Source organism: Vanessa cardui, chromosome Z (assembly GCF_905220365.1).
Source record: "Vanessa cardui chromosome Z, ilVanCard2.1, whole genome shotgun sequence".
In the NCBI taxonomy this organism is placed as follows: Eukaryota; Metazoa; Arthropoda; class Insecta; order Lepidoptera; family Nymphalidae; genus Vanessa; species Vanessa cardui.
Window position 1 is genome coordinate 7670956 of NC_061154.1, and position 27437 is coordinate 7698392.

The 27437-nt window shown below is 31.2% G+C and overlaps 1 protein-coding gene across 2 annotated transcripts in view; it reads right to left on the reverse strand.

Annotated features, from left to right (window-relative positions):
• Nucleotides 1-939: 939 nt before the first annotated feature.
• The window catches only part of LOC124542856 (leucine-rich repeat transmembrane neuronal protein 2-like), a 65101-nt gene continuing 38603 nt past the window's right edge, over nt 940-27437 (reverse strand). The window contains exons 1-2 of one of the 2 annotated variants that reach the window (XM_047120742.1): nt 25578-25647; nt 940-3213 (exon numbers count right to left, since the gene is read on the reverse strand). In XM_047120742.1, the coding sequence (XP_046976698.1) occupies nt 1485-3213; nt 25578-25609 (1761 nt within the window). In that variant the 5' untranslated portion in view covers nt 25610-25647 and the 3' untranslated portion in view covers nt 940-1484. Of the gene's footprint in view, nt 3214-25577; nt 25648-27437 lie in introns of those variants that run through there. The other variant, XM_047120743.1, reaches the window with a different exon arrangement.

The following is a 27437-nucleotide window of genomic DNA, read 5'->3' on the forward strand; positions in this document are numbered from 1 at the left end:
ACCGATTCAATTTAATATCCCAATATATGTACATGAAGAATAAAAACTCGAATCTCAAGACAATTATCTCCGTAATAAGAATTTCGCAAATATATTATAAATAACAATGAAATTGTGACCGAGATGGTCAATCCATTCAAAACTATAAGAATTAAATACGTGGAACTTATTTTTTTTTTATTTATCATCTAGGCCTATACTTTAAATAAGAATGATATTCGTTAAAATGTTTTCTGTACTGAAACAGTTATCCGAAGCTCGTCTCGTTATTTTTTTTTAATTCATCAATTATTAAGAATAGCTACGTTGGTACAAATATATTTTTTAATTAAACTTACCCTAATTAACCAAGCACCCATGTAGATTTTATCCATTTTATTCGAATTTATGAAAATAATTAGATTTGATAAAATATATAAATCGTAAATATGAGGTTGTTCATAAAGTTCTAGATAGAGTAAGTAATGAAAAGAGAGATAATTATACTTCGATCTAGTCATTCGTAGGCGCGCAACAGAACCCCGCATCGCGTTAAATAAATTAATTTTGTAAAAAATAAGATTACCAAAAAAATTCTAATTTGTATTTTTTTCCTGTCTGTACTCCTAATCTTCTCACGGACACTAAGACATACCGTAAGCATGAATGTCACTCATATTAATGCATGCTGATAATGATAGTCAAACATGGAGGGGCGCACCGTCGTAAATAAATACTTCTATATATTTACAACTTCTCAAATAATGAAAATTCTATATTGACTTCATTACTAGAGGAAAAGGACCCAAACCGATGCAAGTCTGTAATCTACATGGTATGCAAGAAAAGTATCTTATAATTTTCTGTCAGTCCTCTGTAAAATCATTTATAATTGTGTTTCTTTTCTTATAATAGTAGTAAATAATGTATAAATTTAACTTAAAAACCCTTTTAAATAAGAATTGGTATGTTTTTTTTTTTTCATTTTATTTTTGATACTTTTAACGATAGAATAATAGTAATGACATTGCTGATAATAGTCGACTTGTTAGTGTTAGTTTGAAAAAATATATTTTAAATAAATGTTATAATATTTAATTTATTACGAAGCAAAACTACCGAAATTCGTAAATCCTGAACGACTACGCTCATAAATACAAGTGTCCTGTACTTTTGTTTCAGGTGATTATATAATATTATACATAATATATAAAATTCTAAGTGTAGAAAAATATTTCTCAGTAATTTAGAAGTCTATGCCTAAATAATTTTCGAACAATAAGTTATAATTAATTCTTATCATAATATTAATAATAATAATCATTGAAGTCCATTTGTTTTTACACTAAATCATCTTCGTATCATATAATGTCTTTTGGTACGCGTGACAAATTCGTAGAAAGGTACCGTAGTGGAGCGGATTGGAGTGGAGCTGAGTCTGATTGAATTGAGGGAGTAGGCACTCGGCGAGCGCGCCTGGGCACGGGCGGAGTGGGAGCGCGATGTTAGCTACCCTTGGTCACCAAATGCACTGGCGCATGGATAGTAGCAACACTACCCAAATCTGTTCGCCCTAAAAGCTCTTCAGGATGTTCATGCTCGTGTCCACGACGCTTCTCCTCGTTTGTGTAATATTGTGCTGCACGGCGTCGAGAACAACAGAGCGCTGTTGTTACCGCTGCGAGTACCGCTACGCACAGTAACATTAATCCAGCAATTACACTCATTTGAGCTTCATGTGTCGTCGAACAAAGCTCTAAGCCATCGAGTGTTAGATCGCCAAAAGATACGCCATGAAGTCGTAGAGGTGAATGACATTTCAATTGGCGAATCGTCACATTAAGAACAGTCGTTGTCATATACACCAACATAGTATCTGCTGAACATTGGTCGCATCGCCAGTGATTCCTCGATAAGTCAACGTTCGCGATAGCCTCTAATCTCTGTAGGTCTTGTTCATTTAGGGTATGAAGTCTGTTCCTTGATATGTCAAGTCGTTGTAAAAATTTTGTCTTTGTAAGTAGTTTATACGGAAATGTAGATATTTTATTCCACGATATATCCAAACCTATTAAATGTTCATTGTATGTGAAAAAATTCAGTGGTATGTCGGTTAATGATAAATTTGCCAGTCCGACTTCATGTATTTCTGGTAATATTTGTAGCACAATGGCGATTTCGTTAAGTGGTAAGTTATTTCCACTGAAGTTTATGGTTTTCAAGGAATCAACAACAGGGGCGAACGTTTGCAAGTGGAACCTATCAATTTTGTTGTGGCTTATATCCAGATGCACTAGAGATGTTAAATTAGTGAGTGCAGCGGGCGCCAGCAGGGCGAGACGGTTGCGTGCCAATGAAAGCGTCCGTAATTCCCGATTCCTTCCAAACATATTGTCGACAATCACTGAAAGCTGATTACCATCTAATTTAAGCATTTTTAGTTTTTTTAGACTTATAAACTCATCAGATGTCAAATATTTAAATTGATTTTCACCTAAGTCTAGTTCGTCCAAATGCGGTACCAGATGATAAATTTGTGTGTTTACTCTTCGCAATAAGCAACGACGGCATTTAAAAATTCGTAAATGTTGTATATCCTTGAAAACTTCTGGATTCAAGTCGGCCAAGGGATTATAACTCAAATCCAAAAAGAAGAGTTTTGCTAACATGCGAAATAATCTCGGTACTAAAGCAGAAATTTGATTGTGCGCCAGGTTAAGAATCTTCAAAGCGGTCAAATGTCGAAATGTCTCACTTGGCATTTGTTCAATATTGTTGAAGTCGAGATGCAGCTCCGTGAGGTTTATGAGGCCACGGAAATTGTCAGCCCCGATACTAGTAAGATTATTATGTGTAAGATTTACTAGTCTCAAATTTTGTAGGCCCCAAAAAGAGTACTGTCCAATGGAAGGTACGTTTGAATTTACAATGTGAAGTTCACGTAGATTGACAAAAGGCGTCGGTTGGGTGAAAATCGGTCCAATTGTGAGATAATTCGGTCGCCCAACTGGAGCGGAGATAATTACGATTTCGGCTTTGTGATCTAAGAAGTCGACGGGGATGGATTTCATGTCACCTCTCATACATTCTACACGCAGTGAATTCTCTTCCTCTTGGCCGAAAGTAGTTTGGCAGGTACATTCGCTTGGGCAGGAGATGTCGGCTCCATCGCAAGTCATCATCAGCATAATATATATACATATCCATACTTTCAGCACAATTTTTCTGGTATTCCTGAAACAAAAAAAAGAAAGTTAATAAATCATAAAAATGCTTAAATCGAAGTAAACGCATAGCTTTTTTATTTTTTACAGATTCTTTTCAAAAACTTTCTATGCTTCATATTAAAATAACTTGAATGAAGTGTTGGTCGCTAATTAATTAGTATAGTAAAAAAACATTTAAAATGAGTTCGGCTTATTGTTAACATTTAGCTATTTTACTTTTGATGTTTAATTTATTAACAGAAGTTGATTTAAATCAAGTTTGTTTAATAATTCTGATTAACACTTTATGTTTGAAGCTTTCGCTGACGGCTAATTACAGAGTAGTTATAATAAGAGATAATTTATGATATTTTAGATTCATTTACATTATTATTAAATAATACATATTAAAATCAAATATCATAAAATCAGTAATATGAATGTTTTAAGAGACCTTAAGGAAATTAGGAAAGTTCTTGGTTTATTTACTTTTTAATGTTGTCACTGGTTTTATTAATTAGATTGTTCTCGATGTAACATAATTGGCATATATAGTTTCCAATTCTAAGCTCTTCATAAGATTTGATTGAACTTAAAAAAGATTAGTAATGTAAATGACGTAGCAAGTTTTACTCTACCCTACTTTATTAAACTTGGCCTCACAAACCCACTAAAGGTTTTGTGTTTGATCGAAATCTATTGTTGTTTGTAAGTTGTTAACCTGACTAGCTTGCTGAAAAGTAGTTTATCTAAATTTGTATATATTTTTTTTTTGTATGAGTAACTTCATTTTTTAAAATATATTATATAGTGAAAATTCCTATTTAAATTTTGTTTTGTAAGTAATGGAACTCTTAAGCACAGTATCTGTTTTTCAACCGACTTCAAAAAGGAGGAGGTTATCAATTCTTCTGTATTCTTTCTTGTAACTACTACCAATACAATTTGAAGATTATATCATTCAAAATTCTAACTGTCCAGTTCTCTGATTTTTTTGTATCAATATTTATCAATCCTTCAAATTGTCCATCAGTTTATTTTTTTTTTTAAAGAAAATTCGAATTTTTCGTTAAAAATACTGCAATTAATCCGAACATTAAATTTTATTGAACAGATTACCCTATTAAGTATTAAAGGAATGTAATTGCTGCTAAAAACTGTTGGTCCGAATGTCATTTATCAAGTGGAATTAACGCGTTCAACAGAAAAAAAAGTTGCCTAAGCCTTCGCGAACTAAAACGAGATTAGGTTCTGAAATATGCTACTCGCTTTGTCTACCGAATTCAAACTCTCTGAAAAATAACTCACATAACAAAAGGATTTTTGACGGAGGGTACACGAGATTATTCGTTTCACGGAAGGATATTTTTATAATTTCATTTATAACGCCTTATGAAAACATCTCATTTACGAACGTCTATATTGCCCTAAGTCGACTTTAAAAACTTGTGTATTTACTAATTTTATCCTCGATTAAATATAGTTCGCATATTTAATATTTATACGTAATTAAAATTTCATTATAGAAAGATAAACAAATTATTGAAAAATAAAAACAATTTGACAACTAGCATACATTACAATATATGTACGTATTTTATCCTAGCTAACTAGCTGATCATCCTGACTTCGTATGTGTTTTTTTCAAATAGATTTCTCTTTGAAGATAAAATTATACCTATTGTTTTTAAGATGTCGTGTTGAGTGCGTTCACACATTGTTTATATTCGAATAAGAGTCTATAATAAATAAAATTCCGCAGACATTATTATCTTTGTCGTTTCGTAAATACAAATCGTTTGTAAAACATACATTGGTGGAAAAACCCTATTATTCGATACAAGATTTTATAGATGATAAAAAAGCGTGGAGTTAATACTTGTTGTCTTCCAAGCAGGATATATTAATTTAAATAATTGTATTTAACTAACATGTCTTTGTGTTTTTTAAATGTTAAAAATGAGTAACTATTGAGTTTCTTGCCGGTTCTTCTCGGTAGAATCTACTTTCCGAAGCGGTGGTAGCTTCACTTAATTGTAAAATGACGGTTCAAAAGTGCTTGTAAAAGCCTACTTGAATCAAGTTTATTTTGATTTGATTAATTGCTCAAACGAAAAAATTAAACTGTTCAAGAAATTCAAATTATATTTAAAAACAGTGCGTTATATAGTCGAAATATTACAATCCTAGCTATTACATTTGAATAAACGCTTACAACATGATTTGCATACTGTAACAGGCAAAACGGTAAATTATATAAACGGTGTTATATATCAATTGAGTCGGACCCGAAGCAATATCGTTTAATACATTCGCAGATTAAATCATTACAATAAATTAATTTATATGTTTAATTGTATAGTATTTCAGACATTTTGCCACGTTATATTAAATCATATTTCTTATTAGATCGTTAACGGGATCTTATTAAAATTACTGAATTTTAATTGAAGATTCAATTAGACCAATTTACTGAAATTCCATGAGATATGAAAGATATAGTATGTCCGATATATTGTTTCAATTTAGCTGTATAAAGTACGGATACAACTTTTACAAAAGCAATGTTGTCATTGCTTATTGTGTACAATAAACACGGAACACTCGGTACACGCCACTCTATACCCGCAGAACACAAGACTATCTCATAAAATGTTACGAGTAGCGTCATCATAATCAAAACTCTTAACTTTCAATTGTTTTGGTTCCAATTTTAAACTAAAATTTTGGTATATTGACAAAAAAACAAATGACTGCGTAAATCTAACGCGAAGGAGACTCTTATTACAGAATTTTACTCTCGCTTTAGCTCTCTGAAATAGAAATTAAAAAATAATTATTAAGCTATCAGTATGAAAATAATAAAAGTTAATTTAAATTTATGTCAAAATTAATTTCTATCTGATATCTTTATTCATTATTTATATAAAGCGTCCAAGTAAAGCGAATTAAATTTCGTCATTTATTACAAACGAAGTAGTATTAAACTATATTATTCCGCGTGAACTATACCAGAAAAGAAATAACCAAAATGGTTCAAAAAAAGCCTTCACATGTTCGTATTTCAGACAAAGTTTATTCCACAGCGGGATTGTATTGGTTGAGATAAAAAATGTTTTCCCAGCGGCGGCGTGGATTGTGATTTTTTTCAATATAACTCCGCTTCAAGACAGATTAAAAGGATATATTGCCATCGTTTCCCCTGGCTGCTAGTTGAGAAATTTCACGGTTTATAAACCCTTTTAGATGTTCTCAAATTGTTCCTGACGACATCAGTCAACTGTTAGTCTTGGTTCTATCGCAGATGTGACTTATTAATGGCAAATTGTCGTGAAATTTAATAATAATACATTGTTTTTTGAAACTGATTTTTTGTTTTTGACTTAATTATGTAATAAGACTACACACAGTAAAATCTAATTGCAAAACCCTGGATGGCTTAAAACTAAATTCTTGTCTCGAAAACTTTCCAATATTATTATGAAATTATAAATTTTCCATTTTTAAATTATACATAGTCCACTGGACATGCTCCTTCTGTAAGAATGTTTAGATGTGTTCCTTCATCTCTAAGAACGGAATCAATAATAAACAAAAATTAAGCACATAAGAATTGAGTAGTGCTTAACTAGGCTTGAACTGTAATTATCGACTGAAATGCACGCGTGTCTTATTCTATCATGTAACTAAAAGCACCCAAAGTTATTGTGACAGATTGCGGTACCAATTAGATTATGAAGAAAATGTATTTATTTACACTTCAATATTTCCCCTAAATTGTTTCACATGTTGCCTAGTTCTTGACACTAACCGCGATGACTTAATCTTTAACTGAGAAGCGATTTGTATCTTTGTGATATATTTATAAATTATTAAACGCTTGCGTTTTTAGAAAATCGTAATTTCAATTCAAAAAGCAACACAATCAATTTTAATCGAGAAATCATTTTTTTAATCAAAGTTTCAACAGTCACATGTTAGAATCTAGTAGTTATATTTTATTTATCGCTCCGAAGTTTCGAGTCTATTAAATTTTAACAAAAATTGAAATTGAATTTTTTAAACGTTATTGGTTAGTTACAAATTTTTAGTATAAAATATAGTTTCTTATCGTTTTATAAATCATGGTAAAATATATTATAATAATTGTGAACTACATATTGAAATAAAAACCATTATATACATTTGTATTATGGATTATTAACACTTTTAAAATTATGAGACGGTCAAAGTTTATTATTTGATTTTTTGTTTGCAAACTATTATGATTGGTCTATCTCTACCACAAAAGTACTAAGCCAAATAAACAACATTTAACATAGAATTGACGAATCATTGGTCCGAGCGCTTAAGTAATTTATATTCATTGTGGATTTGCGGGAAAAATTAGTAATATTAAAGTGTATATAAGTTAAAAAAATATTTATAGTAAATAAAGATATATTAATCAACTATTAGTTGTTCACAATATAGCTGAGCTGAATTAAGAAAATCGCAATGCGTAAATTAAAGGTTTGTTTATTTTCGTTTCTTCTTCGAATGAAATAGGTTATGGTTGTTTCCTTAGCTCAATTATTACTGGAACTTATTGCTCTGCTAATGGCCACGTGTTCGATTCCCGATGTTAATAAATAATTCTGTTTTTGTGTTGTGCAGACGCCCACACTATAAAGAAGATATATATGATATTCTAGTGGGGTCATGGCTATAATAAATTATATATAAATGTTGAGCTGAGATGGACCAGTCGTTAGAACGCGTGCATCTTAACCGATGATTGCGGGTTCAAATCCAGTCAAGCCCCACTGAATATTCTATATTAATAATTATTGCTTAATTTGTTTTTATAATTCATCTAGTACTCGCCGGTGAAGGGAAACATCGTGAGGAAACCTACACGTGTATAATTTCATAGAGTAGAATTCTGACACATGTAGATTCCAGATTTCCACATTGGAACAACGTAGTAGAATATTATCAAAAACCTTCTCCTCAAAGGGAGAGAGGTAGTCATTTCCCACTGCTGGGAAATTTACAGGCTGTTGATGATGATGATTGATGATAATATAAATGTTAATAAACAATGCCATGTTTCGGATATTATTATTCATTTATCCCATACCGGTCGTGTCTTTTATCATCAATTATGACGATTCTTAACATTAGCAGCGGAATGATTTATTGATAATAGGTGAATTGAAGAATTATTTCCTCATCTGCTAACCCATTTATACATTATGATCTGAATAATAGTCATTAACGACTAACAATTAATTCACTTATAATTATCTGATCTGCACAAAGGTACGTTGAATGTTGTTTTAATCAACATTTTGATATCAATTACCCTTAGATTGACTTCATTTTATTTAATTCGTCTTATATTATGTTATATCTATCGTAGTTAAAATCATAGTTCATTAATTCGAGCCGTACATCCACATAGGTATATTTAAATATAAAGTTTATATAAATATATAGTTTTATTTAATATAAAGTAATCAGTTAGTAAAGTTACATATTCGTGAACTTTTTAGTGACTTTCATTATCCTCTACACAAACCCAGCAACAAATTCATTATATTTCAAATGTCAAATGTTGATTGAATAATAGTGCGTAAAGCTTCATTACATAGTATAAAACAAAGTCTGTTCCTATGTTTGCTTAGATCTTTAAAATTACGCGACGGATTCTAATGCAGTTTTCTTAATAGATAGAGTGATTCAAGATTAAATTTTTGTATATGGTACATGGAGAATATAGTAAATAAACACTGATGATTTTACAAGTTTCTAATTTTACAAGATCTATCAAAGTAATGTATCTGTTTGTATTGTCTATGAATGACATTCTGCAGTATATTTAGTATCAGTATTGCACCGGTGCGAAGCCGGGGCGTGTCGCTATTTGAAAATATTTATATCATAAAATTACGATAAATACAATCGCAACCGACACCCACGCAATGTTTTCTAGGATTACTTCGTTTCAGCTGCAGATTTACTTAGAAATCTACGAATCCATATTTACAAAGGAAAACGTGACCATCGTGTAAAGAAACTCTCTACTCCAAACCAGCGTGAGACAATAATATAACAAGAATATCTTTCAACGTATGAAATGTTTTAAAACATATTTTATATGGTGTTGAATTGCGAGACAACGAAACAATATCATACTAGTTTTACAAAGGATGATGGCGCAGTTCTTAAATAAAATTCGAAAAGACAACACGATGTATAAAGTTATTTCACATGTCCAATAGAAATAGTTATTGGTATCGTATTATTTAAGAGGGATGTCTAAATTGCAGCTCATGTTCTTCGATAAATATATAACGCTCGCAATGGTTTCATTACATTATATTTTTATGATTATTTTAGAGGCTATAGTGGTAATTAATGATTATTAACTATAGACAATGGGCTTGGACAAAATTTGCTTCTTAAATCGTCAATACATTGTGTTATGTGATACCTGGAATATCTCACAGGGTGTTGCTGTTAATGGTTATGTAACTGGCTTTTGGATGGTGTATCGGAGGTAAAAATGTATGTCATGTTATGTCATCGTATGGACAGATCATGCAGAGGAATGAGGACCATATTGCATAGAAGGTCTTGAGAATTTGGATGGCTATAGAAGTAGAGGACGACCAAACGATGGATGGATTGTTAGAAGACGATATGGTTAGAAATAATGTTACTTGTGAAATGACGTCTGACTGAGAAGTGTGGAAGGAGATATGCTGAGCCGACCCCAAGGAGATTTGGGATAAGGGCAGGAGGATGATCGCTAGACGGGCTGTTTCTGTTAGTGGTGTATTGTGGGTAATTTATATCACATACAATGTAAGAAAAAAACATCCTATTTTTTCTTATAAGCTAAAATATAAAACCATGTTATTCATAATGTTGTCTTAGATTTTCGCGACTATCGGGTAGTCTACCCGTGACCACGAACGCTGTAAAGTGCTCAAAACGCCGGGATGATAAAAATAATTAATATACGCGATTTAAATCCGTTAAAACTAGTTTTATTTCACCATGATATTCATTTACCGATTCAATATTTAATATTACAATATATGTTTGCGGCTAAATATATGTATGTACGATAAAATAAACGTCCGTCGTACGAAAAACTTTTTATTGCACGTAAAAAGTGTTGTGGTACGTGAAATGATGTCCAAACTCCAATAAAAAGTTGAGTAATCATTTAGGCTGTCAGCTTGCGACGACGGTTAAATACGGATTTCGTGAGTTTTCTCGCTATGAAAAGGTAAAAATTCCTTCTTTCCTTGAAAACTTTAATTTATTGTGATTTTAAATATACGTATTTAAAAAAAATTAAGAATTCTATTGCCATTTTGTACATTTTTCAATGGAACAATAAAGATCCATATCATTGCAATAAAGCTATAAGTCTTTGGTTAATTAAATAACAACATGTTTTACAAATTTTGATCGACATTTATAATTCATTGTTAGTGCTCAATATTATGAAGAACGGTCGGTTTGATATTTGTCATTATAATTGCTGTAAATAGTCAACAAAATAAACACTATTTTCTCCTTATATTTTAATGCCTCGATTTAACTTTAAACTCAATATATATGCAATTTAATTAGTGAAAAAATTATTAATGAAGTTTTATTAAATTATATTAAACTTAAATTAAAAACCGGTACGCAGCTTGAAAGTAAATTAATCTTCTAAAATTTTGTCAATCTGTAGCTAATTAATATTTTTGAAATTTAATATATAATATTACAGCGCATTTTGATAATAACTTGTTATCATAGATAAAAGTCTTTTTCGCTGAAATCCTGTCAAGCATAATGAGCACTTGAAGACGCCACTCTTCAACCGCAGGAAAATCGCTTTTACGTTAAAATATAATATATTCCAATAACAACAAGATCACCTCAAAATATATACGATATTTTCCTCGAGATTGTCAATTGGCTATTATTGTTTATTTTCAATAAAATATGTAAAAAGCTACTTTTTATGTTTTATTTTATTTTTGAATAAGTTGGTATATTTTATGATAGAGAAACGTTATTAGAATCTATTGTTTTAAATAACGAGTAACAATTATAAAACATATCTCCGACCGATCATCGCGTGTTTTTCTATCAAAAAGTGTTGCAAGTATAAAAATAGAAACACAAAATGGTATAAAAAATCGTAAATTTTACGTTCCGTGTCAAATCGTCAGCGCACGACATTTCTAACCCTGACTTTGGAAATGTCGATCGATAAAATTGCGGTGACCGCTCTCCTCATCTGCACGTTGCCCCGAATTCGAATTATATATGAAAAATATCTCTTTACGAAACCCCCAACGTCACTTTTTTATTTATGACTATTTCACTACAAATTCAATTAAGCACGTAATGAAGCCATAAAAATTCAAATCATATATAATTAAAAAGTGAGCTCGAAATGACACGGACGCTAAAGAATGCAGAGAAGAAAAAAAGAAAAAGCCATTAATTTAGTATCCACAGGAAAAAAATGGTACGAAAACGTCGAATTCGTCATTGAATAAGATAAAAAAAAAACGCGGTAGCACATATCCGTCGATATACAATGTCATTGCGAGGGTTGGTAGAATATTCACGGACCGTCGAGTCCGAATCAATTTCAACAAAACGAAGGGATACTAATATTCACCCCATTCGCAGGTATTCTGACGCGCGGGGTGGTTTCGGTGATTTGAAATTGCTATGAATGCGATTATATTTTACACCATAACGCGCGAATATCAAATATATTTATATCCAACTACGATGAAAACGTTTGGATACGTGCGAATACATATTTATTTACTCACATATTTTACACTATAAAACCGATGTTATTTTTTGGAATATTATGTTTCTAATAAAACTGTGGGAGATACCCAGACTAGCATGCTTAAAACACAACGAATTTAGACTACGAGTACACATGTCTAATAAACTAAAACAATTTTTAAAAGGCTGTATACAAATAACTATCATTCTTGTTTATTCTAAAACATTTATATCTCTGAATGCTGTAATTATACAGCAGTGATTCTCCCTTTGGAACCCCACACGACGGAACACAACAATACGAATAATTGCTAGCCGGTTGATTTTTCGCTAGTAGTTATTATTTACCTAGTCAGACTCTGGATGCAATTTTAGAGCGCTGCCGTAAATTGAATTTTGAAATACTAACTATCCCTTTTTAAGTGGATATTTCGAAACTTAACGAAGTTTTTTATGATGTTATCTTTTAGTTGTATACAAACTTGCATTGCTCGTTATTGTTATTGTACGCCATTACCGGATATAAGGTCCACGCCACGTATTGTCCGTTGATGGCACTATTAGAGAATCATATACGGAAATGAAAACTGTTCAAAACTAAAACTCAATTGGTGAACGAAGAATATAAAGGAATGTGAGAATATGTTTTCGAGACCGACTATTTACATTCCAATAAATATCATAAAATCAATCTCTGATATTATTCTTATTAATTTTTTAAGAATAAGTGGTAGTGGAAAGCGTACTGATGGTAAATGGTCGTCACCACTCGTAGACGTTAGTGTCGCGAGATATTTTAATTATTCCTTGCTTGTAATCAAATTGTATCGTGATTTATGTATATGACTCAACAGTTCATTTAATTTGCCTCCGTCTAAACGATGTCAATTAAACGTACACGATAATCAGCAAAACGCTTATTTCACTGTGACTTTTCTTTTCCTTACACCGATAAGTGGGGACTTAACGTTGTCTCTTTATCTCCGTGAAGCGCTGAAGCGCTGCATTATACTAATGTTTATTACAATACACTTTTAAAATTAAACCTTATACTTCCACTTGAATATTTCACTCAGTCATTATATCCTTAAACAGGTGACTGACGCTGACTTCGCGATGATATAATTTAATAATTAACAATATAAACAAAATATAAACTAGATATATTTTTTTATATATTTTTTTATTTGTTAGTTTATGTAAGTAAGAATGTCATAAATAAGGAAAATTAATAATAGAGCGGATTGATTAGTAATTTTATTAAGCAATATACATCAAAACACTTTATTGTTATAGCCAGAATTGATCAAGAAATAATTACAAATGTACCATAAAACTATATTATAACATTTTATTAATCAAAATCCGTTAGGTTAGAATAATTTATTTAATTTATAAAATATGATATTGAGAAATCTTGACAAGTGTAGATTGACAGAATTATATCCGACTCTCAAAGGATTTCTCACTTTTCCATCAACGTCGGGCACTAAAAATTCACTAATTGTTTCTCGATTTGAACTCTCAATCGTGGACGAAGATTCACTGGACAAATGAACTAACACTATAGTATGAATAAATACACATAAATTACAATTATATAATCCTAATTCTCAAATAAGACATCAGATCTTCCTGTAAACGCAAACAGTGTTATATACATACGTTTAACGTAACAAAAGCGCGTTCGGAAGCGGATCTCGTACTTCTACGTAACTTCAAGTGTAAATATGTAGACCGAAGTCAGTTTAGCTATGTGCCTTATGCAACGTGAGCGAAATACTTCTAGTTTGATAAAATAGTAAATCATTATGTTTGGAGTTAACGCGATAAAATTATCGTTTATTTTTTTTTCAGTACGCTCACTATTAAACTGAAGACTATAAAAACAATTAAGATCGGTTTCATACAAACTCATTATCTCCGGGTTAATTGGATTGTTCAGTGAAATAGCACCGAGCAATCATTATAGAGCCTGCTATTACAAATATTTTTTTAAAATCAAACTGTATGTGAAACCTATTTACTTAAAACCGCTTTTAAAAACGATAGTCCCAATACACGACGATTTTCATTCACCTCATTATTTATTTCAGACTCGGATACCAAGATTAATACGTAACGGTATTTTTATAAAAGAATACCAGTCGTATCTTAGTCACGAAATGTTGAAATCAGCCTTACAGTGATTGATTATGCATGTATCCTTTAATAATTATTTTTGGGCGTCATTTTAATTTAAATATAATAGGTAACTACTTTTATTAATTGTTTCTTTTTCGTTCATTGTTTCGTCGTTCTTTTAGAATGATTTATTAAATAAATAAGAATAAGGTCTTAGTTTTATAAACATCCTGTCTTAAATGCGATTGGCGATTATCGCACTAATCAAACTTGTTACGAAACATGCATTTAAAGAATACATATGTGTGTAAGCCCGATGAGATATCCCAGAACTGGACAAAAATATTCGTAAGGAGAAGATTTCGAGCGTATTCCATGACGCTGAATAGTTTCCTTGCAGTGTTTTAGTTTACTGACCAACGACAGCTATGCGATTCAACATAAACACAAATTTATCCCATGAGAACTCTGAAACGCTTGTCCATACTTAATCCTGCAATCTGGTTAAAGTACACGTTTCCCTGTCCGCAGAATACGCAGATAAGCCCATTAATAAATATTTCGCAAACAAATGCATTTGTCTATAATTCTGACATACCTGGTTTTACTTGATTGGGCTCCCTCTACTCGCTGTGACGTTTGTTTGTCAAAAGCTGCCATAATTGAAAGAAACGCTTTTTCAAGTAACATTTCGGGCGCTACGTTTACAACGTGCAAATTGGAATTCAATTGACATTGCGCAAGGTTCAAGTATTAATTGACATGCTAAAAAAGTCCTTCGACGGTCAACGTTTATTATAGCTTCGCCTGGTACACCTAACTTCTTAAAAGTCTTTTAAATTAACAATGCTTATACATTTTACTGAGTGAAAGTTTTTGTAAGACATTTTCGTTTTTTTTTATTTTTATTTAAAAGCAATTAAAATTTTGTATAATTTAAGTGAACAGTGTCTGATAATTAATCGACATAACAATTGAGTTTATTAGGTAAACAATTTAAGAACAAACACCAACATATAAGTATTTGAGGATGACGTCTTAAATAATAATATTCTTCTTGGTCGAACTTTGTTTCCTAGCACCTTAGGATTTGGCTTAATAAGTTAACAACTAAAATATACACGCCTTTAATAAGTTAAGAATTGAATAGAATCATTCATAACAATTTATTGTATTTTTATACAGATAAGGCACATAAATATAAAAAATAATGTTATCAGTCTCAACAATAAACTTCAATTCTTATAGAAAGTAGGTTTAAGTTGTATAAAACAACTACTCGAAAGTTTTACACCACTATTATACAGAAGTTTGAAGAAAGTGAATTTATGAAACATTTAATCCTTCAATGTTTCTTTGAGGCTTCTAACTAAACAACAGAAAAAAGTCTGACCTATATTTTACTCAAAAAACTAATGTTCGTATACACAACACTATAGTAAATGTATTAATACAAAAATGTTTAATACATAATAGTACATTTTAATCGCATCACATTTGTAAGTCAAAATCCTAAAAGCGTAGTCAAATACTTAACACATATCAATTTAATCAGGGAATCGCAGTAAAAAAATTGCTAAATACATATATATATATATATATAAAGAGCTGATCTTATTTTATGACATCGTATTTCAGATGCAAGATTAGTTTCCCTGAGATAAAGCCCTTAGTCTAGGCTAATATAATCATGGCACGCTTTTTGATTATGCTTTTGTTTTCGCTTTAGAAATAGCAGAAACCAGCAGTAATAGGTACGTTTTAAAAGGCTCATCTGCTAAAACATATATATATATATATATATATATATATATATATATATATATATATATATATATATATATATATATATATATATATATATAAAGAGCTGATCTTATTTTATGACATCGTATTTCAGATGCAAGATTAGTTTCCCTGAGATAAAGCCCTTAGTCTAGGCTAATATAATCATGGCACGCTTTTTGATTATGCTTTTGTTTTCGCTTTAGAAATAGCAGAAACCAGCAGTAATAGGTACGTTTTAAAAGGCTCATCTGCTAAAACTATTTTTAATGCAAACACGTCCTAGAGAGTTTTATAAGAACGTAGATTGAGTTTAAATATAAAATAATATTCATAAAAGGTTTACTAATAAAATTAATGTACTTATACTTTTTTCAACGTATACTTTTAGACCATTGGGGTTCCATTAACTTTGACCACTCAGAAAAGTATTCCGAGTACACACGAGTGGCAAGTTTTCGAGTAATGCCGGCATCGGATACCCGTTACCCGTATCCCTTCCGTTGATCGCGACAACTTCCTATCCAGACAAATCACATTTTTGTTCGAGGCGCCGGAAAATCTTAAACGACTATCTCTCTTCTAAGATTTTTTAGGGGAAAGGGTAATGACCAAGTTATTTTACAATTCGCAATGACGATATCTTTTTTTATAATCACCAATCAGGTCGGGATTTTTAACGTAGTAATAAAGACACAACGAATAGAGATTAACTTTAAAATCATGGGAACACAAAACAGTTGTATAATGATCATATAATTTCACAAGCCTCAACGTAGAACAAAGGTTTTTGTATGAGTATGTTAAACATAATAATAATACTAAAACATAAATTACGCGCAATTTGATATGTGGAGTGTTCGTTATTCAAAATCCTCCAATCAGTATTCGCTTACATAAAAGATTTAAGCTCGCCTCTTAAACATCCAAGTATCTTATATTATTATTTTTCCGTCACGAATATTAGTATGAATATTTATTAGATAGATCGATGCATGAATAATGCAGGCGGGGCCCGCTGCAGTACGCTAGGCCTATATTCATAAAGGGCCGATTCTTCGCTCACCCGAATTCTCAATGAGATACCTTAATGTCGGTCGTATAACTGTAATTTGATGGGCATGTCCTCGATCACTAAAGTGGATAAAAGGAACTCCTTTTGTATCACTTTGTAAGCGCTTAATTAACGTTTAACTTGCATAGTAAAATGCAAACTACGTTGATGGGTGTTTGCATTAATTATTTAAAGGAGCTGAATAGACTGTTCTAGTTTTATCATAAATGGTCAGAATTTAATAGTTTATATAAGGAGATGAACATGAGATATCTATTTGTATAGCTATTAAAGATATTTATTACATTTTTTTTATGTCAATTTAACGATTTGATGTCATGCCATTAGCAAAATGCTGTATAAACTGTCTTTACAGCATAAACGCAAGCATAGAGTTCCGTAAATTCAACACGTTATATTTTTAAATTAAGGTTCATCACCTATTTCACCCTTTGGATGATGCAATTTTAGAACGCTGAACTTATCTTATCTACTCGTACACATGAGCCTAAATAACGATTTATCTATCTAACTTTTAAAAAGGTCGAACTTCTATAAAAACTTTCATCCCCATCGAACGAGATGAGGAGATGAATATTGAAATATCCTTTCTTAGTGCTCACTTACATCCTATAATGAATTTCTATGTAAAATTTAATCTCTGTTCAATTCCCGGTCGAAAATGCACAATGCATTGTATGCAATAAAAAATATAATTCAAAAAGTTATCTTATCTAACATTATAAAAGCCGATTTCTATGGCAATATTTTACAACAATGCTTATCATGTTGGATCGGAACTAAATATTTAATCGAAAATAATAAATGTGCAAATTAATTATTATCCGTTGAAGCGGGTTTCGTGTCTTAATGTATCCAATGCGATGGTTCTGCAAACACGGATTCCTAGCAAATCCACCGGGATTAGTGGCGTAGCGTGCAATACTGCTCCGTACCTATTGCTGTGTTAATGCGCGCTCTTGCATTTTACAAGCCCGGCTCGGATAACTTTAGCCAATAGCATTAAAACTACGAAGCGCACGTTAAACATTTCACAATGATAATGATAGTTTATCGTAACTTATTCTCAACGTTTAAATGTTCCATTTATTATACGTCAAATCGAGCTTTCAACGAAAACTATAAAATACCAACCGCTCATGTAATCAAACATTACGTGAACCGATCTCTAAGCAATGAGCATAAAACAACTATTTACACAGCATTAAAACATTCGTTTGATATAGGCGCAGAAGTTGGCCGACATTCAGCAGCAGTCGGCGTCGTAAATGACCGACTTTAGTTGACACGAACTTGGCCGACAACTTTAGCACATCGTATAAGTAATTAGCCGGTCACGTGCCAAATAAAGCGGGCCTTTCCTCATACTTAAACTTAGTACGTGTAGAAATTATGGATGAGTTGATTATCCAAAGTTTTACTAGTTTTAGGATTCAAAAGAATATTATCCGTATGTACAGGCTAGTATGTGAAACGATTTTAATTTTAATTCTTAATATAATTTACAATACTACGTTTACTAATAAAGTATTAAGAAACTAATTTAGAAGAACTTTTGACATAAAGTCTTAGCTCGAAATAAAGGGACGCAGGGGCGATATATGGAATAATTAACAGTACTTTGACCGCCAATGTTTATGGTGATCAGGGTGACTTTATATAATTGTCTGTCTCTGTCTATTTGTTTACCACCACATATTAAATGAAAATTATAAACATAAAACATCTTAAATACCAGTCTAAGTTACCACCTGTTCCAATTCTCAAAAAGTTGAACGACAGAAGTAGTAAATGCCTATTTATGCGAACGTTTATTACGAGACAAATATTTAACTTCACTTACAAAATTTAACATAAAATATTCTCCAAGTCTGAAGCCTCTGAAAGAAATACAAAATGGGAGTCTCGTAATACATAAATCATTTCAACTCCGGAATTCTGCAAATGAAATATTATTATAATATATCAAATGTATACTTAGTGAGAGTTCAGAATCTTCCCGAGGGACACTCAAAAGTCGTAATTTAAATCCAATTAATGTTAATTAAAGGAAAATTTAGTATAAGGATCGAAATTATGTTGTTACTTTAAATATATTTAATAAAAACAAAAAAAAATCGAATCAGATCTACAGAGCTCTAAATAAAATTGCGGCAAAAGATATTTGCTTTTTTTATTTTTTCATCACCATCTTTCTTATTTAACCTGATTTTACCGCTCAAAATGAAATGGAGTTTTATATTATCCCTCAAATAAAGTCGGTTTAAATCCAGACAGCATTGTTATTCAGTTTGAGATATCAGTGTCACTGACCCTACTATCAATGGACGGTAAAAAGTCGCGTCTTGGGAATATACTTCCTTTATCTACTAAGGTGGCGACGCGGTGGCTTTGAAAACAATTTATGGTGATCGAAACACAAACCTTTATTCCCTCGATGATTTCAAGAGAAAATGACAATTATTTTTTCTTGCTATAAGGTCGATAGTAGCGTGCACTTTATTCTCACGAGATAAGCAACTTTACATGCTTTCGTAGTTACGTGACATCATAATCAAACGTGTTGTTGGGACTTTGTTTAGGAGAAATTGTAGGAATAACAAATATTATCGTACTCTCGTCTTTATGTTTTCTTTTTATAGGTTTGATAATTATGAATTGATTTGATTGGTTCGATTTTTAAATTGGAATAATAAGCTCGATTTTAATAGTGACGTAACTTTGTACTTAAATATGTATCAGTTCAAAATATGTCTTTACAAAAAGTTTGAAACATTATTGCATTTGTGCCTCAAAAATGCCAACTCAACACTTGACTAAAACCATTTATAATATTAGAAGTTAATGATAGTAGACATTTTGACAAATGAATACAATTAATTAAATTTGCCGAAAATTTTAAAAATGTCCGTTTTAAGATTATATCTGTGAAATCTTTCATTTCCTGAAATAATATATCATATACATATGTTACTGCAGTATATTAACTGATGTCCTGCAGAATTTTCATAAAAAACTATTTGCCGATATAAAAGTAGTATTCGCACTCGCTCATGACGAAAAGGATGCCCAATAGGGTTGAACATTTAAAACAACCTTTTATAGGTAGGCCTCTAATAACTTAATCGTATGTTAAGAATACTAACACATTTGCGTCGCATTACATGAACTGTAAAATAAAACTGATTGTTTTGTGCTGATTTAGTTGCATTATTTCATACACAACAAACAGTTTTAAAAATAAATGTAATATTTCCTAACTATTTATAAAAAAATATTCACCAAACAAAGTATTAGGCAAATTAAATGACCAATGTAGAAACTGCATTCAAAATTGCATTTACATAAGAAGCTGCAATGTTTATTCATTCTAACACCGTCGCTATTTCTTTATTAAACGTGAAACAATTCTATATTTCCATCCCTGTCTCTCACTTTCTCTTATTCTCTATCTCTTAATAATCTATTTACATTTAATTATATAAAAAATAGTTAAGCCTTAAACGAATATGAAACTTTTTGGATCGGGTATTGGATTGTTAAAGATTTTTTTAATTTAACGTCACTTTCAACGACACTGAAGAAATGGTAAAAAAGGCAAGATAAATTAATCTGGAAAGAAAGGAACGGCTGTATCATTAAATTCATTGCGGTGCTCGCTCGGTGCTCCGTTAAACAGAAAACTACTTTTCTTTACTAGAATTTAAGGTAAGTAAGGAGAAATGGTAAAGTGTATAATTAAATTAAACTTTTTATATGCAAAAAGTACCAAAGAACTTATAATATAGAAATGGAAATGTTGTTATTGTTTTCTTTTATTTTCCTGATGACAACAATGATGATTCCTGACAACCTGATGGTCAGTGGACACTACTGTTCAATGAAAATGGCACCGTAAAATATTTTTCTTTCATTGTCAATGAACCACTAACCTTAGGAACAGAGATGTCATTTCCCTAATGCCTGTAATTAAAGTGGCCTACTCACCCTTCAAAGCGGTATTTATTAGTTGAGAGATTATTGATTTTTCAACACGACGCAACTAATTGCTCGTATTCCTTCATTTTCGGTAACATCGTAGAAGTAAATAGATACACAGTGAATAAGTTAATATAAAGTATACTTATTAAGGGCTAAGTCTTAGCAAGACGTTAAATTTTAGTTCAAATTTCAAGAATGGACTTATATTTTATGCGTTCATATAAAATAAGGCTTTTGTTCCGTAGGGATAATGAGAATAATATAAAAAATGACCGCGGGTTAAATTGAGGAAGCTCTATCATTATTATTTATCTCTGGAACACATTTGTAGGCGTTTGCCTTCGTTTCATCTTTATTTTACATGACCCTTCTAGAAATTCATTTTCTTTGACTTTCTTTTAGGACATAACGTAACTATGGATAAAACCCAATTGTTATATTACATCTGCTTAAGGCATATTATCTACCCCAGAGCGATGGTTTTATATGTGTCGTAAGTGCCAACTAAGGGATGAGTATGTGTAATACGATAAGCCATATAGTGGTGCTGAAGCGATCCACAAACAAAAGCATTTCTAAAGGATTCGCACTTGACTTCGTATTTAATCTTGATATTAGCTGAGATATTTTAATAAATATAAAAATATATATGACGTAATTTACACAATTTTGACGTCAGCGTTCATCGCAACTATTTTCGCAGCGGTCATGTCACAACACGATTACTTTTATTGGTTATTTTTGGTACAGTCACTCACTTTGCATATTAATTGGATTTTGAAAGTGCAATAAAAATAAAAACCTTCATGCAGGTTGATCAAGTCAGCGACTTGTTCCCGATAAAATGTTCGTGTCAAAAACTACGTCGCACTACCCCGAACTGTCCGTCAGTTTCAGTTTCAGTAGTTCGTAGAAATGTAATTGCTCAGAACCCTCGGTCTATTGTATGACAGACTCATTAACTTTTTTATGATATTTGAATGCAAAAGTTTAAAAAGTATTTGTGGCTGCTTCAATTTTAACTTAATATTATAATGGGAGTTTAATTTTGAAGGTTTCTCCGTGTTACAGTGATGTGTGAATATGTGATAATTGAGAGGAAATTGAAGGAGCGAGTTTTCTGTTATTTCTGACTTATTATGGATTATATAAACCAATGGATTCGAAATCTGACAGAACCAGAGATAGTGAAGACAGAACTAGTGGCTATACTTGTTCTTCTAAGCTCAGGAATGTGTCACAAACAGTTATTTTTTCTTCGCAGAAGTGGTAACGTAATAATCAAAACTCAGTATTTAAACCTAAGATTTCATAATTTGTTGCACTAAAATCTACTACCAAACCAACGAGGTAGTAGATAGGTAGATTGCAGGCTAACTAAAAAGTTAACAAGATAAATACAAGACACACCAATGGAAAGCATACCTGTGGACATACAATAGCCGTATTAACGACATCAAACGTTGGTCTTGAAATATTTTTAATATAAGTTACATTGAATTTGTTCGTACTTTTAGACATTGGAAGAAAATTTATGACTTCGTCTTACTTTTTATTTTTCATTACTTTTACTGTGTAATAAGTTAAGTTAACTACACGAACACGCTTTTTTCTTGTTCTCGGTCGAAAACCGTTTTTATGCGTGCCTTAAATGTGAAGCCAAGTTAGGATACCCCTGCAATGTAACGGTATACTCTACGTCTTTGCCGTTACGGAATCGCTTGCGCATGGTACTCTGAAAGACTTTTTATATAGTACCTAACTTACGAGAGGATGTAACACGAAATTAATAAGATCGTATGTATAAATTCATTATATTTTATATCAAAAACGTACAAGACAACATTTATCTTTAAAAATATTACACTCATGAAATTTCGAATGCATATTATTTTTATGAAATCCATACATTTTATTTTTATAAAATCAAAAGCTCACGTCATCACTTTCCATGTCACATGTCAACCATACTTAAAATATATATTTATTTCGTAGTCAGTAGCTTCGATACTGTTTTGCCGAGAGGAACATAAAAATTTATAGTTAATATAACTAAAAAATACTTTGTAAATAAAAGATTGATGATCGTTGTAGAAACAAAAAGCTTAAAAAAGAGATTGCGCACTGAAACGGCACTCTAAGCAACGCAAATGAACGCACGGGTGAAAACCAAAATTATGAATTTTGGTATTAATACACTACGTATAAGTTAACTCAGAAACAGTTAACAGATATTCTATATATTTTTCAAAGCATCTATTTTTGAAAACAATTATCTCATATTATCTTTATCTATCCAAAGATTTCAAACGCTTTACAAATATGTTTTTATTATAATTTTACACATTTTCAACCGACTTCCAAAAGGAGGAGGTTATCAATTCGTCTGTATTTTTTTTTTTTTTTTTTTTTTTTTTTTTTATGTTTGTTACCTCATAACTTTTTACTGGGTGGACCGATTTTGATAATTTTTTTTTTGTTTGAAAGGTAGTGCTTCCCGTGGGGTCCCATTTTTTTTATTTTTTTTTCCGATGATGGTATCCATGTGAAAACGACATAACTCTTAAATTTGCCTTATGTATATGCGCGACAAATAGGTGAATAACTGAAAATCACGTTAACCAATTTTGATAATTCTTTTTTTATTATAAAATATATACTACAAGGGTAATTTGGTGAAAGTTTGGTAAGGTTCTGAGCACAGGATCCATGACAAAGTAACGGAACGGAAGGGAACGGAACAATTCTGAGGAGCACGTTAGCGATACTCGGTCGAATCTTTTATTTATAGGTTATTTGGATATTTGAGTCACCTTCCGTAATGTGGTTATGTTTATGTAATTATCATAGTCGAATATTATAATCAACTAGCTACCCACCCCGGCTTCGCACGGGTGCAATACTGATACTAAATATACTACAGAATTTGTTTATATACGACATCACATCGCAAACTTCTCAAATGATCAGTGTTTCTTTACTATATTGTTCATGTATTATATACACAAACCTTCCCCTTGAATCACACTATCTTTTAAAAAAAACCGCATCAAAATCCGTTGCGTAGATTTAAAGATATAGGGACAGAGAAAGCGACTTTGTTTTATACTATGTAGTGATGGAACTCCTATACGGCTCGCAGTTAGGGTGCGATATGGGGCAGAATTTCTTACTATCTTTAATCAAATTTTGTGTATGTGATGTGATGTCATATGATGTACGAAATATAGTTGGTCTTTTTCAAAGTTTTTTTGCTGAGTTCGATTACAGCTCTTTTGAGGGATCCTCGTAGTTTACGTCGCGTGACGTATTAAATGAGCATTTTCGAAAGTCTATTTTTGCTTTATTCGCAAGTTTCCTTTGAAATTGTCCTCGAAGTAGTTTCTGACTCATATAAACGGAACGCTTAATCTATCCATATTAAAAAAAAATAGTTGTTCAACATCAGCTTCACTTAAAATCAAAAATAAATAAAATTTTAACAAAAAGAAAAACCGACTTCAAACAAAACACTATTTTAAAACAAATGAATATGCACGAAAAAGTAATAAAAATAATTGCGTATTCAACATATTTTTAGAGTCTTCCTAAGTTAAATGAAATGAAAAACATTAGACTACTTAAAAGTCGATTTACGATTATATCATGTAGTTATAATTATTGTTATATTTGGAGTCGGTGTCAGCCAATAAAACCCTACAGTATATCTATCAAAAAAACAATACGAGAATACTTTAACAAATATGTTTTTTACAAATTACCTTTTACACAATAATATACTGGATCAATCAAGGGGCTCGTATCGCTTCTTTCTTTTGATTGTTGGGGCAAGGGCACCGTGGTTGACACCGGCTCCAAATATACCAATAACTATAACTACATGATATAATCGTTAATCGACTTTTAAGTAGTCTAATGTTTTTCATTTCATTTAACTTAGGAAGACTCTAAAAATATGTTGAATACGCAATTATTTTTATTACTTTTTCGTGCATATTCATTTGTTTTAAAATAGTGTTTTGTTTGAAGTCGGTTTTTCTTTTTGTTAAAATTTTATTTAAAATAAATTCGTACCAATTACGATATTTAACTTTTTAATAAATTTATCTAAAAATATATGATATGAGTTGGTTCTATATTTGACACTAACGTAAAATAAAACGTGAATCTAATATTTTATTTTGCGCTAACATGGAAGCTATACGCGAAAAGCTAGCAAGGATTGTCGGTACGGTTTGATCGAAGAATGCGGTGATTTTTCTTGTGAATACAAATGTGGTCGGTGAAGTTGTCGATATTAATAGCTCTCGGGATGTCCGTCGCTTTCACCATGAATATAAAATATTATCATTTGATTTTTAATATAACTGAATTATTTCCCATCATAGATAACCAATAATTCAAATTAAAAGTAACTTGAAATCTATATAGAATGTAACATATAAGAAATTTTTAATAATTTTTTTTTTTTATTATTGTTAAAGTTTTTAAATCGTATTCAAATAGTCAATTTGTACTACTATTGATAGAAGTCAGATCACAACAAATAAAAAGGTTTTATATTTACAACAACATGAGTATAAGTTATATTTTTAAAAACATAAAAAAACTTTCTAACTTACCTACGTAACGAAACATATCCTACACTACACATTGCTACACAACACTATCCCGCTCGCTTCGACGTTGTAACGACGACTAATTAACAAACATTACGGGGTGTCATTGTGTAAGGCCTGCGCGCGCGCATTAAAACTATTATAGTCAGCTATCCCTCAATATCAAAAATCAGATGTGACATTAACATAACACAATAAAAAAGAAACGTAGACATTTCAAATTATTTTAGAACAATCTTATGCTATTTGACATTTAAAAATAGAAAACAACAATTCTATTAACAATCAAGTATACTACATCACGGGATCGGATCTAATTTAATGAAAATAATCATGTATAAGTGAATTTAAAATACTTTACTATATGTAAATGAAAATATTAAATTCAAATATGTAACCAACAAAAAAATCTACAAGCTAATTTTCAAATACGAAAACTTGGCACGAAACTGTGGTCTAGTCGAGTATATGTGCCTTTTAAACGGGAAAGTCTAGACTGCTAGCACATGGTTGACTTGCTGTGCTAAATAAAGGCAACATATAACAGAAAAACGTGTCGCTCTAATGTTTGAGAAGTGAAACTTTGTACTTTGTTCGGCCAAAAATATATCTAAATGGGTAATGTATTTTAAAAACTTAAAGTTAGGTAAGTATTTATATTGTCATATTTATTCCACATGAATCAGATCTTATATATTTTAGGATACCCAGCTGAATGAAACTTCATCACACTTTTCTAAAAAAATCGGTTCGATTACATGAGAAATTTTCCTTATCATGTAACTATTTATAATATTTATATATTTTTATTTAAACAATATATTATTAAATTTAAGATAACTTTCATAATTATTATTAATCATCTGTTATTTATTACCTTATTAAATAAATTGTGAAATTAATACAGCGCGTAAAAGTTTAGAGCACGATTACAAAATAAGTCTCAATATAATCAATAATTCGTTAAATAGTGTTGAAAATATATAAATACTCCGAACGAAACCGCGATCAAAGTGTAGCTCATTTTAAATAGGTCGCAAATCTCGTCACCATTATATTACAGACCCCATTTGGGGTCCTTCCAACCCGACCCTACACTAGCATTCTACGCAGCTGTCTATAATATGGAATCCCTCTGAGTATTTGTACAATAGGTTCATACATTGATATACTTATACAATTCAAGTGCTTAAGACGTTTACAATAAGGATCATATTGCACTGACGGTTAAACGTCTACATCCGTGCAGTACTGTCGCCATGATATTCAAAAGATTCACAAGCGATTACTACGTCCATGACATTCACCGTTTATCGTGATGCGTAGATTAACGCTTTATTACGTTTCATTACTAACTAGGAGAGTACTACTTCTGAACATTTAAACTCTAGCAATTTAACCTCGTTCTAATCACCTATGATATTATTTTCATTATAAAAATAAAGATTCCAATATAATTTGTATACGATCACATAAATATAAATATCTCTTTGGCAGTGAACAGATTTGTTTACGCGTATAATTGAATAAGGAATATGGGGTATGAGTAAAAGGGCATAAGTGCTGAGGTATTTTCTTATTATAGACGTTGGTGTTGATGAGAGAAAAAAAATAGTTATCATGTACGCCGACAACATCGATGAGCTTCGTGTCTTTTTAGGAAATGACGTTCATCCAATTACAGCTGATTTTCAAATATCGAATACAAACGTCACGATGCAGCGAACAATGCTACGAAATGAATGGCGTATTCCGTAATTCGCTACCAACATACGTTACCGCTAAAGTACTTAGATAATAATCAAGTAATAATAGGTCGTTGTTACATTTCTGACTTGGTTGTTACGAGTTCAAATTCGAAAT